This window comes from Canis lupus, chromosome 5 (assembly GCF_048164855.1).
Source record: "Canis lupus baileyi chromosome 5, mCanLup2.hap1, whole genome shotgun sequence".
Taxonomy (NCBI): Eukaryota; Metazoa; Chordata; class Mammalia; order Carnivora; family Canidae; genus Canis; species Canis lupus.
The window spans coordinates 69,599,358-69,616,280 of record NC_132842.1 but is presented as its reverse complement, the minus strand read 5'-3'; the positions used below and the strand labels follow the sequence as shown (position 1 = coordinate 69,616,280).

The following is a 16,923-nucleotide window of genomic DNA, read 5'->3' as shown; positions in this document are numbered from 1 at the left end:
CCAATTTTAAGGCTTACTGATGGGTTACCACCCTCAGTTTGGAAAAAAGTTGTTTAGAGTAGCCAGGGTCATATTTACTCTCTGTTGGAATAGGGAAGGAGGGAGAGGACTGGCCTCTGGATCGTACAGTCCAGTTGTCTGATAGGTCCTACCTCTCACTGGTTTTCTGGGCTTCTTGGGGAAAGGGAGAAGATGGTTTGCTAACAGTCTTGTGTTTGCTCTCTCACACCCAGCGAGTGCTGTGAAATTGAATAAGCAGCAGACAGACATCGCTGTGAATTGGGCCGGGGGGCTGCACCATGCAAAGAAGTCTGAGGCATCTGGCTTCTGTTACGTCAATGATATCGTCTTGGCCATCCTGGAACTGCTAAAGTATGCCTGCCTGGCCTTGTCTCTTGGAGGAGCACCTTAGGCCAGGTTCCCACTTCCCTCTCCCCATGGGCTTGCCTCCCTAGTTTACTTTTCCTAGCAGTGTGTTGGCTAGGATTGTGTTCAGTGAGTGTCTCTGGCCATCCTCTCCTTGACGGGGTCCTGGTTTGATCTGAGCCCACGGCAAGATCAGGGGCAGGCACTGCTCAGATCCTGCCTCCAAAGTGTCCCTGTGTGGCTGGAGTTGACCCTGGCTGTAGAGTAGGAAGATCGGACTTGGTCGGCTTGGTCAGGCCTCTGGAGACACCCTGCCGCTCTTCCACCTTCCTTCAGCCAGTTTCCACGTCTCTGGTGCTTAGAGATACCTGAGGGAGGCAGCCAGCCCGGTAAGCTGGGACCTGGCGCCCTTGGCGCGTCCCATCCCCAGAGAGCCCCCAGACCCCTGACCCCCTTCTGATCCTAGGTATCACCAGAGGGTGCTGTATATTGACATTGATATTCACCACGGCGATGGCGTGGAAGAGGCCTTCTATACCACAGACCGGGTCATGACTGTGTCCTTTCATAAATACGGAGAGTACTTCCCAGGAACTGGGGACCTACGGGTGAGAACTCCCTTCAGGGGCCTACCAGCTCACCCTCAGCTGCCAGCTCTAACTCTCCTATCTCATGTCACCAGAAACCACTCCTGCCTCTTTAGCCATTCAGGACATCATACCCCAGCCTAGGGTACCTGCCCTGATCGCCTTCCTCCCTTATTCTGGAGGAAGAGAGGGATAGGGCTCTCATGAGAGGTCCCTCCTGGCCATAGCTAAGTTACGTTACACTACTCAGATGTCCCATAGGACTTGAATTTTAGGCTAGAAACATCAGGTTCACTCCAGTGGGCTAGGAATTGGAATTCTTATGGACCGTCTCAAGGGTTCTTAACCTTTCCCTTTGATCATCTGACTGCAAGCTATGGACTCTGTCCTCAAGAAAGTATAGGAAACCTTTTGTGTCTGATAGTGAATAGTTAATAACAGATACCTCCCCTTACAGAAGCCCATCAATAGACCTCAGGATAAGAGTCCTTGGAAGCTAACTCATCAAACTCTTGTATCTGCTTCTATTATCATGACTATGAAACAAGCCCTTTTCCATGTAACCCTCTGGTGAAAGAGTGGCACTAGTTCATCTGTTTGCTGTGGCAAGCACTAGAATAAGTGGGCATTTCCTTTTTTTTTTTCTTTCTTTCGTTTTTTTTTTAAGTGGGCATTTCCAATTCTAAAGAACTCTTCTGCCTTCTCTGGGGAGGAAAAAGGTTGTCCCAGGGTGAGTGTTAGTTCTGTGACCCAGCCACCAGCAGCTCTAACCCAATCCAAAGGTGAGGTCTTGTGCTATGGGGTAGGGTATTCCATCTCTGGCTCCATAAATAGTTCTCAGCCTGGGCGCAGGCTCAGTGGTGTGTCCAGAGATGTGAGCCTGTGTGAGGGATGGTATTAGCCAAGATGCCCCTGTTCTGTCCCTGGCTCAGCTCCAGGGCCCCACCTGTCTCTCTCAGAACCACTGCCTCTTTCCTTAGCCTTCCAGCCCCCATCTTGAACTTCTTCCTAGCTTCATCTTTCACTATTACTTTAATGTCCTTCTTGATTAGGATATTGGGGCTGGCAAAGGCAAGTATTATGCTGTTAACTACCCGCTCCGAGATGGGATCGATGACGAGTCCTATGAGGCCATTTTCAAGCCGGTAAGTGGCTTATCCACCACCCGGGCTGCAATCAGACTTAGTCTGAGGGATGGGTAGCAAAGTACCTCCAGCATACCTAGGTACTTCTCCCCCAACCCCGAGAAGCTGATTGGGAAATGAGATGTGTTTTGACCCTGGATTGTATGCTGTGTGGTCAGCTAGGGGAATGAAATTCATGCAAATATTTATTGATGCCTTCTGTGGGTCAGGCCCTCTGTTGGATACAAGAATATCTAAGACATGAATCATACCCTTGAAGACCTCACAGTCTACATTGCGGGAGGCAGGCACATACACGACAGCGTGTGGTCATTACTGTTTTTGCAAGATGAACAGAAGGGTGGGAGACAAATGGCTGCCTGGGCTGGGGGGAGGGTAGTCAGAGATGACTTCACAGAGGTGGTGATATTTGAGCTGGACTTTGAAAAATGAGTTGCCTATGTAAAGGAGGTGGAGGCTGGAGAGCAGGGGTGGCATTCAACAGGGGGAACAGCACCAGCAGAAGTACAGAGGTGCCTGTATGTAGCTGCATCTAGACTAGTTCAAATATGGGAGGACCATTGAAGGATGTGATGGGAAACATATGTTGGGGTCAGGATTTCAAAGGGGGCCTTGAATGCTGAGCTGAGGAGTTAAATCTTTGCCTGTAAGCCACAAGGAACCATCACTGGCTTATTATTAACCTAATAGGGTCAGGTAGTGAAGTGCTTCCTATATGCCTTATAGTAAGGGTAGCAGCGAAGCCCAACATATGGTCTTTGTCCTAGGTGATATCAAAATCTTGTCAGAGTGAGAAAGATGAAAGTGAGTGCCCCCTCACAATATGAGGCACAGAGTCTGTAGGACTGAAGGCAGATGCAGCTGACAGTCAGAAGTGGCACTGGAGCTTGGGCAGTGAAGGAAGCAAAAGATGAGGCTGTTCCAGGTTCAGCATTACTAGAGCTAGAAAGATCTTGAGAGCCTTTCAAATTGGAAAATTGAAATCCCAGACTGATGCTCCCTACCACCCAGCATGAGGGAGAGTGGAAAGTAGGAGTAAATGATGCCAAAGTACTGCACCCATCCTTTGTAGCCCCAAACATCACATAACCTCTTCAAGCTGGTGGTTACCGGGATGTGTCCTTTTAGGTCATGTCCAAAGTGATGGAGATGTTCCAGCCCAGTGCGGTGGTCTTACAGTGTGGCTCTGACTCCCTGTCTGGGGATCGGTTAGGTTGCTTCAATCTCACGATCAAAGGTGAGGCCAGGTAGCATAGGGATGGGTGGGCAGGGTCCTGCTGGGTGCTCCTGTAATCCAACAAACCCTTTCTTCCCCGAAGGGCACGCCAAGTGTGTGGAGTTTGTGAAGAGCTTCAACCTGCCTATGCTGATGCTGGGAGGAGGCGGCTACACCATCCGTAATGTGGCCCGCTGCTGGACATATGAAACAGCTGTGGCCCTGGACACGGAAATCCCGAATGGTGAGAGCTCCAGGGCCAAGCCAGGCTGGGCTGGGCACAGCTGAAGCTTGTGTTTCCTCAAGTTCACAAGCCGTTTCCCACTAGCTGTGTGGCCTCCCCTCTTCTGATGCTAGTCATCGATTAATTCTCCTGCCTATCCTCTTGTGATAGTCAGACCACCAGTTTTTCCTGAGTCCTTTCTTGACCCTGTCCTCTCTCCCTCCTGCTTCTGGTCTAGACAGAATTATCAGTGGTTATTTATAGCTTTGGAATTTCTACTCTGTAGGGGATCTGGGATAGTCAGTGAGGAAATGCTCCCAATGGGCATTGCCTAAATTTTTCCAAATTGGGCTTGTGCCTCTTCTCATTGTGTGTATGTTGGAGGGTGACACTGGAGAACAGCATTAAAAAGATTGAAACCCCACTAAGTACCCAAGTCTCACCATCTCAGAGGCATTCTTCTGTGTTAGATGGTTGGGCTGACAGGTCCAGACAAACCTACAAATGCTTTTTTCTTGGGGTCCTGTGGCAGCCAGGTCTCTTGACTCCTATCTCCTGCCCCAATTAGAGCTTCCGTACAATGACTACTTTGAATACTTTGGACCAGATTTCAAACTTCACATCAGTCCTTCCAATATGACCAACCAGAATACCAATGAATACCTGGAGAAGATCAAGTGAGTATATCCCCATGCACCCCCTGATTGAACATTCCAGGCTCTGGTTTGTCCCTAACCAGAGCCCAGCCACCCTCTCTACCATTGGCCATAGACAGCGACTGTTTGAGAACCTGAGAATGCTGCCCCACGCACCTGGGGTCCAAATGCAGGTGATTCCTGAGGATGCCATTCCAGAGGAGAGTGGCGACGAGGACGAAGAAGACCCTGACAAGCGCATCTCTAGTAAGACCCAGATCCGGGGGCGGTACCTTCCCGTTCAGTAGGTAGCTCTGGCTTCCCACCCCTGTTCTTGGTTCCATGTTCCTCCTAAGCTACTCATCTGTTGAGAAACCCATGTTCTAGTTCTTGGGACAATTTAGGGAGTCTGAGTTTCCTTCCCCTCTTCTTAGTCACCCCCTTCCCTTGGTGTCTCTTGGAGGACACACAGGGAAGCACTGGGCACAGACCTTGAGGTAAAGCTGATCTCCTGCTGTCTCACTTACATTTCCCATTGCCTCCCAGTCTGTTCATCTGACAAACGAATTGCCTGTGAGGAAGAGTTCTCGGACTCTGATGAGGAGGGAGAAGGTGGTCGTAAGAACTCTTCCAACTTCAAAAAAGCCAAGAGAGTCAAAACTGAGGACGAAAAAGAGAAAGACCCAGAAGAGAAGAAAGGTGGGTTTGGGTCATGCCCAGACTTGGGTCTTGAGCCCCAGGCCCCAGAGGAGGATGAATGTATGTAGGGCTCTAGGAGGGAGCTGACTCAGGCCCTGCCTTCTGTTGGGGTTCTGCCTCCACCCCCAGAAACAGCAGGACCCACAAAAGAATGAAATTCAATTTGTTATCTGCACTGGCCGGTTGAGCCCTGCCAGGCTCCAGAGCCAGGGACATGCCTAGTCTCCCCATGGTCAGGAGTGTGGCTCTCACACACCACCCAAGCCCCTTTCCCAGTGCTTCACCCCAGGTTCCCAGGGGGCTGCCCCCGCCCACCGGGTTCAGGCACTAGCAGGCTGGGAAACCGGTCCAACCTGTTTGTTCTCTGCAGGGCTCAAGGGGAGGGCCTGGGATGGGCTTTTCTCTTTTGTATGTCCAGTGAGCTGTGTTGGGGAAGGGGGTTCAGCCTAAGTGAAGATTCCATGGGTCTTTCTGGAGGGGAGCCTTGGCCATCCCTGCACTCTTATGTTCTAGAAGTCACAGAAGAGGAGAAAACCAAGGAGGAGAAGCAAGAAGCCAAAGGGTGAGGAAGGAGCTGTCGGCCATCTCCCTGGCATTGGAGCACCAGCCCCTTTGTCCGCCCTGCCGAGGGAGGCGCAGGGACAGCTGGTGCAGCTTACAAAGACCTCTTTCAGGGACCAGTCTGTCTGTCTCTGCAGTTCTAGGCAGAGCTAGGAAGCCCCAGCCCTTGGCAGTCACCTGGGCAGCTGGGGTCCTATAGAAGTCATTGTCCCCGTATTTTTGCCTCCAGGCCTCTGGGGCACGTTATCTCATGCCAGTCTCTGCTCTCTCCACAGGGTCAAGGAGGAGGTCAAGTTGGCCTGAGCAGACCTCTCCAGTTCTGGTTTCCTGCCAAGTTCCCCACCTTTCTCCCACAACCCCTCAGATTTTATATTTTCTATTTCTCTGTGTATTTATATAAAAATATATTAAATATAAATATCCCCAGGGACTAGACAGGAACCAGGGCCCTGAGCCTAGGGCACACATTATGAGTGAGCTTTTCTAGTGGCTGCCTCGCCACCCATCCTTCCCCAGTTCTTAATTTTGAACCATAAAGGGTACCGGTTCTGGAAGGCATGCTTTTAAGCAGCCATAGGACAAAATCCAGAAATGCCAAGTGCCTGCTTCGTAGCTTTGGAAAGGTGCCCTCATTGAGCATTCTAGGAGTGGCTGGGTCTTCTGGGACCCTCCCATCAGGCTCCTTAAGGTAACATCAGCCATTTTTAGATTGGTTCTCTTATCATACCTTCCCACTGGCCCCATGTGAGCCAAGGAACTCACTGCCTGCCCTCTATCCTTGCCCAGTTCTGCAGGTGGCGATTGATAAGTCAGGTATCCTTTTTTGAGATACTATTTTCATTTTCATGAGAATCTTTGTAATAAAATGGTACATTTCTACATCCTCCTGAGCTTGTCTCCTAGCAGTATCCCTGGGTTGATTTCAACTCCACTTCCCTGCCCTTCTCGTGTCCAGGAGAATCTGGGCAACTCCATGAACAAGGAAACAACCCCACAAACTTAACCTTCACCCTAATCCCTCCCACAAGGGTTGAGGTTAACCGATCTTCTCACCCTACCCCCAGAAGACCACTCATTAAAAAGCACTACTAAAGGGACGACATTTATTCCTTTTCCAAATGTTACAGTAAAACCAGGTGGAAGAGAATGGTTTTAGCAGTTAGAAAAAAAAAAAAAAGTACAAATCTGGGGTTTGGCCATTAAAAGTTATTTACAACAATGGGAGGGGGAAAAAAAAAGACAACAAGAAGTTGTTTCACATTACAGACCTCCCCCCCACCCCAAAGCCTAATACTTGCTTACCAAGTCAAAAAAGAGACACAGTCGATTCACAAGCTGGAGGTTTGAACTTGAGTAAGACATTTATAAAAACCTAGACAGGGGCAGTGTCCTCCCCAGCCCAGGTGCCACTAGGCACAGCACAAGAGACTAAAAACTCAACAGAGGGGAAGGCTGGACACTCGGGTTTGGGAGTGTAGGCACCCCACATCTGGCTCAGGGATTTGGGGAGTAAACAAAACCTACTTGGAAAAGAACTGGGGAAGAAAACCAGCAATTGCCTTCTGCAGGGGTAGGGGCAGGAGAGGTAGGGCCAGGGGCAGGAGCATATTTCACATCACTAACCTAACTCGGGAAACTGCAAGGGACCATCTTCAGCTGGCCTTAAGAGGAAGGCCAGATGGATGATGGGAGAATCCACAGGAGGGAAAAGGAGAGGGAACGTGGCTGGGAGGGGGCAACAGCCCCTTCCTTTCTGGGCACAGGAAGGCAGCCAGGGCACCAGGTCCAGGGAGTGACCTCACAAGGACAGCACAGTTTTTGCAGCTTAGAGATCACCCACCTGCCCCCACCCAGCTACTCATTCTGCTCGCCGGCAGGTGTAGGGCCACTCTCCGGCCCCGAGGGAGTGGACGGCTCTGCAGCCTGGGGCCCTGCCTCTTCTTCTGTGTCTCCTCCCTTGGAGGCAGCACTAGCCTCTGCCCCCTTGGCCTGGGGCTCCTGGCTCTCAGGGGTGGCGGCAGCCTTCCCTTCCTGGGCTGTGCCTTCCTCGCCGCAGGCACCGATCTCGCCCTGCTCCTGCTCTTCCTCTGTGGGTGAGGAGGCAGAGGAATCACCCCCACCCTCCTTCCGATTTCTCTTGAAGGACAGACCACTCAATTTGAAAGGCTTCTTGAAAGAGAATTTCTTCTTCTTCTTGGGGGTCTCCTTGGCGGGGGCATCCCCCTTGACCTCAGCGCCCTGGCTAGGGGGTGCTGGCTCGATGGCATCGCCAGTGGCCCCGGCTGCCTCCTCTGTTCCGTTCACGGGGGGCGACTCCCCTTCACCCTTGGGGGATAAGTCTCCATTGCTTTTCACGTGGCCATTCTCCTGCAGGGCAGAGGAGACAGCAATGAGGCCTGGGGCTCTACCCCTCCTCCCCCCACCCGCCCCTGACCCCTTCCAGGCAATAGGATCCCGACTCTTCTGCAACCCGGGAGGCTGCTTGTGGCCTCACCCCCACCAGGATCCCGTCAAACATCTCCCTCCTGCCCTCACGAGCGCGCGGGGGCCGACAGCGCAGAGGCCACGGCCGGCAGGAGGCGCTGGGGTCCCGTGGCCCCCCACCCACCTCCCCCGGGGCGCGCTCTCCATTCGGCGCAGACCCGCTCGCGGCCGCCGATTCCCCGCGGGCGGGCGAGCCCTGCAAGCCGACATCGGGCGGGAAGCCGCCCCGGGGCGCTCTTCTCCGCACCTGGACGGCCCATTTTCCCAGCCTCCCGCTTTGTGTAAACGGGCCCCCCACCCACCTCGGGCTCTCCCCACATCTCGACTCCCCACTAAAAAAAGGGCTGTGAGCCACCGAGGTCGGGCCTGCGGGAGGAGTGCCCTCCCCCCTCCCCGGGCACCCGCCCCGCGGCCCCTGGGCGCCCCCTTGGCGCGGCCCGCCAGCGCCTTTGTTCCCCGCGCGGCACTCGGGGCGGCCGGGGGGCAGCGCCGGGGGCCGGGACCGCAAACAAAGAAGGCGGCGGGGCCAGGCCGGCGCCCCCTCCCCGCCCCTCCCCTCGCTTCGCCCGCGGGGGCTGCGGCGCCGAGAACAAAGGGACCGGGCGGGGGAGGGGGCGCCGCGTGTCCCGGGCCGGACAAAGCGCGCGGCCCCGGCCCAGGGCCCCAGAGGGGGCGAGGTGCGGGAGGAGGGGGCCAGGGCGGGCCGTGCCGAGCGCACCCACCTGTCCGTTGGCCTTAGCAGGGGAAGCGCCTGCTGCCTCCTCGGCGGTCACGTCGCCCCGGGGAGCCTTGGAGCTCTGGCTGCCCATGATGGGGGGGGTCTGCTGGGGGGCGCCCGGGGCGGCCCCGGGCTCGCGCCGCAGGGGATAGTTCGGCCGGGTCGGCCTGGCCGGCGGAGGGGTGGGGCTCGCGCCTGAGGGGGAGGGGTATGGGGGGAACCGAGCTGCACCCCCTCTCGGCGCCCGACCCGCTGGCTACGCCCGCCACCGCTCCGCTCCGCGCCAGAATGCCGCCCGCCGCCCGCCGAGCCGCCTTATATATGCGCCCCGAGCTCGGGGCGGGGCCGGACATTTAAATGAGCGCCCAATCGAGGAGCAGAGGCGGGCTCAGGTCCCGGGCCCCACTTGCGCAGTGGGCGACGCTGGCGGTCTGATACCCCCAGCCCGCTCTCCTATCCGGGGCGGGTGGGGGCCAACGTGGAAGGGGGGAGGCGGGTCGTTAAGCGAGCTGGGTAGAGGACGTGCTCCCAGAGGAAAGGGAGAGCAATCGTTCCCTCCTGTCGCCGCCCCCGCCAGGGTGGACGCCCCCGCACCTGGAGTGGCCCCGGACGCCTCGGTCCTGCACTGACAGCCCCTGTCAGTCTCCCCCTAGAACTCCTGGAAGGGCTCACATGCCCAGACTCGCCAGAGGGCTGGTCCAGAGTTACGCTCCGGAGAATGTGGTCATAGAAGCCGCTGGGCCCCGCGCCGGGATCTGCGCCCCCTCAGGCCTGGACACCGTCACGGGTCCCACCCACGTCCCCGCCTGCCTGCCCGGGTCAGCCTGGGGGATCCGGCCCGCCGCGGAGGCACTCTGGTCAGGCTGGTGAGGCCCGGCCCCCAGCTCTCCTCCCAATCCCCTGGCAGCCGGTCACACCAAACCCCCACTGACAGGCTCACCCTCCGGCTCCCTGGCCCTCAGCCCCCCTCGGGGCGGTCCTGCGATCTACAAGGGCATTTCCATCCCCTGTGACAGCTGAAGAGTCTGAGGCTCAGAGACGTTGACACAACCTGTCTGACTTGTCAGATGCTCTCCCCCTACATCTGCTCCCCCACATTAAGGCAGAGGAACTCCAGGAGGGAATTCAACAAAACCTCAAACATTCCAGTAGAGGGATGAGACCTCACCGAGGCTCCTGGGACAGCCTGTTGAGGACAACCCCCAAGGCTACCCAGCGCAGCCTTCCTGCCCAGCCTGAGTGGAGGGGAGCCTGGACGCAGGGACCGGGAGCTGGTGGCTGGAGACCCTCCAGCTCTGGTCCCCTGCCTCTGCCTCTTCCCCTTCCCCTTCCCCTGTGTGGACAGGCCTGTGGAAACTCCAGAGTCCTGTCTGGCCCCGGATGTGCGTGTCTGGTTGCCCTCAGCCTCCAGGAGGAAGGGGATAGGGGCTGGAGGAAGGAAAGTGTTGCAAAAGCAAGGCTATGTCCTGGACAGCTCAGCACCTCCCTCCCTCCTTCCTTCCCTCCTACGGGTAAGGCCTCCTGGGAGGCCTGAGGCTGTGAGGTGTGGAGATACCCCGGGGCCTGAGAAATCAGGAACTCCCCACAGATCGGACCACAGAGGAGCGGAGGAGGGCTGAGCTGGCATTGCCACTCAGCACCCACTCCCCCCTTACTCTGAGGCTCCAGAAGGCTCTCAGCTTCATTAACACCCCTCCTCTCATTTTCCAGACTGGGACACTGAAGTTCAGAAAGGGAAACAGACATATCCAAGGGCACACAGCAGATGTCAGTAACTGAGGTGAGAAATGGTTCGGAAAGACCTGCTCAAATGAGGTGGGGGCTCTGAGGAAACCCCTGGAAAAATTCTCCTTTGACATCGGGGACTGCCAGGTCAGAGTGGGAGGTACAAAGAACCAGCTCTGGGATAGGAGGGGCCCCACGCCCCACTGCTGCTCACTGACAGAACAGTGCCTTCACCCACTGCCACTGAGCGATGGGCTCCGTGACCTGCATCTCTGTCTCGACCACAATAGGGAACCCACAATGCTGCCAGGCGCTGCCCGCACCGGCTGGCAGGGCTCAGATGGAGAGTGTGTGACTCCTGGAGGGCTCGGGGTCAGAGGTTAAGAGCAGATCCCAAGGCCCTGGACTTCCAGGCTCTGCACTGTGGGTTGACAGGCAAATCTCTGGAGGAGAGAGGAACATCCGAACTCAAGGACCCTGAGTTTCCAGAGCCCCTGGGGGAGCCTGGGCCACAGGGAGCTCTGCCTCTCCCACCAGGTGTTCCTGGAGGCTGGGGAAGGTTCATCCGGGAGCTCAGGCCCTCAGGAAATCCAGGTCCCCCAGAATCTGGCTTCTGGAAGAGGGAAGAGGCTTCGGATGCTGTGAGAGTGAGGGGGGTGGTACAGCAGCCCCCACGGCCTCCTCCGTCCACACTGTGGCTCCTTCCTCCCCAGCTGCTGCCAGCGCAGACAATGCACCCATTGTTCCATGGTCTCCAGGGGCCTGTGTGCAACTGTGTGTGTCTGTTTCCCTCTGTGTGGGACTGTGTATTGCTCTGTATCTGTCTGTGTGTGAGAGACTTTGTGACTCTGTGTGTGTGTGTGTGTGTGTGTGTGTGTGACCAGGTGTGCACGTTTGTGCTCGTGTGAGTCTGTATCTTTGTGTGTGTTCAGGGCAAGAGAGGCTTGCTGACTCTTGGTGTCTCTGAGATTTTCTAGGTGTGTGCCTGTCTGTCCTTGAGATTGTGTGTTCGTAACTGTGTCTCTGTGTGACTGGGCATATAACCATGAGTGTGTGCGGCTATGGGAGACAATCTCGATGAGCATGTATGATAAATTAGCTATTTGGTGTGAGTGTCCCCATAGGCAGCTGTGTGTGCACCCGTGGGTTCTGATGCTGTGATGGTCAGAACCTATGAGGTATGGAGCAGCAGGGAAAGGAGGATGGAAAGGACAGGATAACTCAGGAATGGACGTGGGAAGGGAGCAGCTGGAGAGACTAGAACCCCATATTTTCACCAGCCCGGGGCTGTCCCCGTTCTCAGGTGAAGCCTCAGCCCCTGGCTCTGGCCTGAGATGCCTCTAGCTTTCCTGGATGGAAGGGAATGAGTTTCCTTGGCAGGAAGCCCAGGACCTCAGGAGAGCCACAGGGTGGGGCTGAAGGTGGGAGGCAGGCAGAGAAGAACATGACCCCATAAAGGACGGCTGGGTGCACTTTGAGGTCTCCGACTGGGCCCTGTGGTGGGGATCAGATTAGATGCCAGGTGAGGTGTGAGTGGGCAAGAACTAGTCAGATGGGGGCTGGGCCTTCCTAGCAGGGGGACCCCCAGCAGGGGACTAGCACCTGGAACAGGGAAGAGACATCAGAGAATGGCTGGATCCCAAGGGAGACCTCAGTAGTGCTGGTGTGGCACCGCCCAGATTTTAGCTCCAGTCGCCCCCACCCCATCTCCTCCTGGGGAGCATCAGCCGGACCTAGAGACCTTAGTTTTGTCTCCCCCTGCTCTGTAACGGTGAGCTAGTCCTTTCTTCTTGGGCCTGTTTGCTGGTGAGTGACAGGCTGGGCTCCATGATTCATACTCACAAAGACTAGAGTATTCCTCCTCCTGCTCACAAGTGGTGGAGCACCAGCTGTGAGTCATGCAGGGCCCCTGCCCTCAGGGGTTTCCCATCTAGGGGAAGAGACTGGCAGTGCCTTAAGGGGAGAAAAAGAGCCAGACCAGGGCCTGCCAAGGGGCCTGCAGGCTGCATGAAGGAGGGCCATATGCATGGGCCGGGGATGGAGTTTAAAGCAGGACAAAATGGAAACAGACATGGGTTTGTGTGAGGGCAGGGTGGAGGGACAGGCCTAACCTGGAGCAGGGTTTGGAAATAAGATCCCTAGGACTCCAGGACCGACTGGCTGCATGGTTGGGAGGGAGTAGGGAGACGAAGTGACAATGTTGTCACCTGCATCTCTGTTATGGGTGACAGCTGGTCAAGTGGATCCTTTCGAGACAGGAAAACAGAGGGAAAGAGAACTTGGTGGGAGGGGGTGCTTGCTGAATTGAGCCTTGCTGAGTCTGAGGTGCCCCCATCCAGGAGGCAGTGCATAGACATGCCATCAGATCATGTTTCCTGAGCCACAGGCCAGGGCCCAAAGTCTGGCTAGTGACCTCATAGGGACAACAGACAGTAGGTTTTAAGTCAGAACTGACCCCAGGAAATCTGGGCCTCTGGATGCTGCTAGATAAAGATAAGTGTTGCTGAGCAGTGCATGAGGTCACCCAGGAAGCACCAGGCCAGTGAGGAGCCCTACCGTTGGAGAGGCAGGCAGCAGTACAGGGCTCCAGGGAAGGAGTCTGGGAGGGAGCCAGAGGGGAGGCACAGCAGGGGACCCCAGAGTACAGAATCATGGAGATCCTTGACCACCCGGGAGAGTTTTGAAGAGGCGGGAATGACCACCAGAAACAATAATCACAGTTCCTAGCATTGCTTACTTACACACGGTTGAATGCCAAGCCCTGTGCCAACTGCTTTCCGTACCTTACCTCGTGAGCCGGTGAAATGTGTCCCCTCATTGTTCCTTCCCATTCACAGAGGAGGGAATGAGCCCTGAGCCCTGTGAGGCGGGGTGTTTCTGGAAGCAAGCAGCAGTGGAGGGCAGCACCAGCAGAAAGTGGTTTTCAGGATCTCTGAGGAGCAGAAGAGTATGGCCAGAGTTTGGCTAGAGGCATTCCCAAAGGGCTCAGATGCTCCCAGTTATGAGCAGCACGCAGGGTGTCAGCAGGGAGAGGCCAGGTGGCCACGGGCTCAGGACCCCAGGCCCTCGACTCCCCGGGATCCTGGGTTCTGGTTTGGTTGTCAGCAGCACCCAGGGCCACAGCCTCCCTGCCAATCATGGGCCTTGAACCTGGGCCTGGATACTGGGGCACCTTAGGGGCTCTTCATAGGACCCACCATCCAACTGGTCACCAAATCACAGGCACAGGGATTCTATAGGTTCCCTTTTAAGATTTGAGGCTGCTCAGTGCTCTTATTTCTTCCTTCCCTCCCTCTTCCCTTGGTCTCTGAGTGAACATGTGTGTGTGTGCGTGTGTGTCTGTGAGCGCGCGCAAACGCATGTATGTGGGGGTGGGGTGGAGTGGTCGTGTAACCTGGCCAAGGCCCAGTCACTAACAGAGCTGTCTCTCTGGGGCCCGATTTCCCCAATAACCAAGAGATGTGTCATCAGCTCACCTGCCTATCTTCCCCAGGCTCGATGAGGTCACCAGAAACTCAACCCGTTTGACACGGGTGGCCTGAGCCTCTCCCTTCCCCCTTCCCTCCCCGCTTCCAAACTTTCAGTTTCTGTTCGGATCCTGGGTGCCACAGTGGAAGAGGCAGCCAAACCGGTGGAATGTGGATTGCTTACAACTTTCCAACCAAAATTCCCCCCCCCCCCCCGCCCCCGCGGGGAAAGTCCCTTTAAAAGGGAAACTGAAACCCTGTCTTGGTCCACTCCCCAGGCCCACCTCATCCTCTCCAAGCTATTCAGATCCCTCACTCCTCCCATTCAGCCTCTCCCTCAAATGATCTGGACCCACCTTGCAGCTTTGGGACCCTGGACAAGTCCCTCCCCTCGCTGGGCCTCCCAGTGCGCAACCCCGTAAAATGAGGACACTGGGTACCGCTTGAGGCAGCAGCAAGGGTGCGGCGAGGTATTTCTGTGTTGAGGCAATCGTAGTCATGAAGTATCGTGTCCTCGCTGTGTGGCTGTAGGGCCTCTCTGAGCCTCAGTGTCCTCATCTGTAAAGTGGGAATGATCATAGCCAGGTCTGGGGTAATTGTGAGGTAAATGAGCTAATGCCAGCAAGTGAAGCCCTTAAATCCGTCACCTGAGGCTCAGAGCACACGGGAGCATCCAGCAACATTCACTGGTATGACTGAGTGAAATGCTGCGCAAGAACGTGGTGCCAACTTGGCACTCAACGGTGTGCTCATTCTCTTCTCAACCTGGGGAGAGGAGGCAGGGGGCCAGGAGCTCCCTGAGACGACCCAGTGTCCCCTCTATCAACACTCTTCAGGGGCAGGTGGTAGAGGGACTGACCAGGCTGCTCTAAGGATGCTGAATTATTCAGAGGGAAATTTATTTGACTCAATCAATTCCTTCCATGATAAAGGAATCTGCATCTTCCCAGAACCCTAAGGATTCTCTCCGTCTCCTCTTGCAACCCCCGAGTGTCCCACTGGGACCTCCTCTTAGTGACTATTCCTAGAAAGACATGCTAGGAAGCTTGCCTCCTATACACTTCATCTGTCTGTCCCCTCCTAACCCCTTCTCAAACTCTCCTTCCCTCCCACCTGCACAGAGGCCCCTGATATCCTGGTGACACCCCTGCCCACACCCCTCCCCCACAGCGCTCCAGGGCGTACCTCACCGGGATCAAGCTCCCAGCCTCATTTTCCTGATTTTCCTCTGGCTCCCAGAACCTCAACTCTACTGGCTTATCAGTGCCTCAGAGTGTTGAGTGTGTGTGGCCTCAGGGCTTTTGAACGTACTCTTCCCTCTGCGTAGAATGCCTCTCTCCACTTCTCTATTTGTTGAATTTCTATTCTTTTCTTAAAACCTAGATCAAACAAAAACAAAAACAAAACAAAACAAAACAAAAACCCCAGATCAAACCACTCCTGAGAACATCCAGGTTTGCAGGAGGAAGGGAGGCTCTCCCCATCACATACTCTATATCTCTGAGCATAAGGTTCCCACTACTCTGTTGCCCAAGCCAGGAATCTGCTCCCCACCCTCCCAGCTCAGCTCATCATCCCCTCTCCTCCACGTCCACAACTGCGGCCCTTCTCACCTGTGCCCAAGGCCCGCAGTACAGCCGCCTTCACACTCGTCTGTCTGCCCCATGTCCAGCGCCTCCAGCTGCTCTCCTCTGCCTCGGGGTCACTTTCCAATAGAGGGTGCTCAATGAATATTTACTAGCTGATGGAGTAAATGTGCCAAGGAAGGCACAAAGGAGTGAAAGGAATGTCAAATCAAACACGTCCCCTTGGGCAGCCTGGGTAGCTCGGCGGTTTAGCGCCGCCTTAGACCCAGGGCATGATCTTGGAGACCCGGGAAAGAATCCCGCGTCGGGCTCCCTGCATGGGGCCTGCTTCTCCCTCTGCCTGTGTCTCTGCCTCTCTCTCTCTTTCTCTCTCTGTCTCTCATGAATAAATTAAAAAAAAAAAAAAAACAACCATGTCCCCTTGGCTTTAGACCTTGCTGTGGCTTCCTACTGCCCTCGGGATGTCTGCACCCTACATCGAAGGTCTTGGCCATCTGGCACCCATGGCACACTCTGGACTGTCCACCATGCTATAACCTTGCTCTCTTTTCTGCCGTTACGCAGGCAGTCCCTTTGCCTGGACTGTCCCTCCCTGCCAGGTAGAAGGGAGACACTGGGTTGTTGCAATCACCCAAGCTAGACATTATGGGGTCCTGAACTAAAGGTCCAGAGCAGCAGCCAACACCAGCATTTCCCGAGCTGGGGCCTGTTCTTAGGGCTGAGGCTTACATGCATAGCTTTGGAGTTAATGCTTGAGATGCCCATCAGAGCCCCATGGAGATAGCAGACTTGCAGTTACTGAGTCTGTGAGGCTGGACTTAAGAGTTTGGGGTGTCCCAAATTGGAATGGAACTGGATGGGATTCACCAGAAAAGGAGTGACTCAAGAAGACAGCTCCAGGGGGGGCTCACCAACATTAAGACTCTGGGAGCAGAGCTAGCAGGGGCACCCAGCCGATGGTCATTGGGAAAGGGAGCAGTCCAGGAGCAGGGGGCCCTGAAGGCGAGGGAAGCAATGGTTTCCAATGGGAATGAGTGATGTACCACGTCAAATGCTGCTGGAAGGTGGAGGAAGGCAGAGGGAGAGAGATATGGACAGTGTGCAGGGGGCAGAAGGGGCAGGACTCAGGGAAGGACCAGGGACTAAGGGAGGGAGTGCGTCAGGAGGGAGGACAGGGGATGGTGCTGAGGGTCCAGCCTAGCGAATGGGTAGATGGAGGCGCCAGGCCACACACGGAAGCCTTAGAGGAGGAGAGGTGGGCACATGTGGAGATGGAGAAGTCAGTTTGGGACAGGTTGAGGTGAGGTGACTTTGGGATGCCATTAGAATCAATGGGTCTAGAGAGCAATCTGTGCTGGAGAGGAAGATCTCACTCTCTATTTCTCTCTCTGTACGTGTGTGTGTGTGTGTGTGTGTGTATGAAAGTTTATATGCTGATGACTGAAGTCTTTGTCCCTAGCCTAGATCTCTCCAGAACTCCAGCTACCCTTGGAGATTATCCTGGATGACCC

The 16,923-nt window shown here is 55.5% G+C and overlaps 2 protein-coding genes across 3 annotated transcripts in view; one reads left to right on the top strand and one right to left on the bottom strand.

Moving 5' to 3' along the window:
• HDAC1 (histone deacetylase 1) overlaps positions 1-6,313 on the top strand; it is a 35,131-nt gene extending 28,818 nt beyond the window's left edge. For both annotated transcript variants that reach the window (XM_072827256.1, XM_072827257.1), the window contains exons 5-14: positions 234-372; positions 833-974; positions 2,006-2,098; positions 3,227-3,335; positions 3,418-3,558; positions 4,106-4,214; positions 4,309-4,439; positions 4,719-4,871; positions 5,385-5,433; positions 5,708-6,313. In XM_072827256.1, the coding sequence (XP_072683357.1) occupies positions 234-372; positions 833-974; positions 2,006-2,098; positions 3,227-3,335; positions 3,418-3,558; positions 4,106-4,214; positions 4,309-4,439; positions 4,719-4,871; positions 5,385-5,433; positions 5,708-5,735 (1,094 nt within the window). In that variant the 3' untranslated portion in view covers positions 5,736-6,313. The remainder of the gene's footprint in view (positions 1-233; positions 373-832; positions 975-2,005; positions 2,099-3,226; positions 3,336-3,417; positions 3,559-4,105; positions 4,215-4,308; positions 4,440-4,718; positions 4,872-5,384; positions 5,434-5,707) is intronic.
• Positions 6,314-6,521: 208 nt separating this feature from the next.
• On the bottom strand, positions 6,522-8,926 carry MARCKSL1 (MARCKS like 1). The gene is made up of 2 exons (XM_072827258.1): positions 8,639-8,926; positions 6,522-7,799 (listed from the first exon to the last, which is right to left on the bottom strand). Exons 1-2 carry the CDS (start codon positions 8,723-8,725, stop codon positions 7,287-7,289), a joined length of 600 nt encoding a protein of 199 aa, XP_072683359.1. The 5' UTR covers positions 8,726-8,926; the 3' UTR covers positions 6,522-7,286.
• Positions 8,927-16,923: the final 7,997 nt, after the last annotated feature.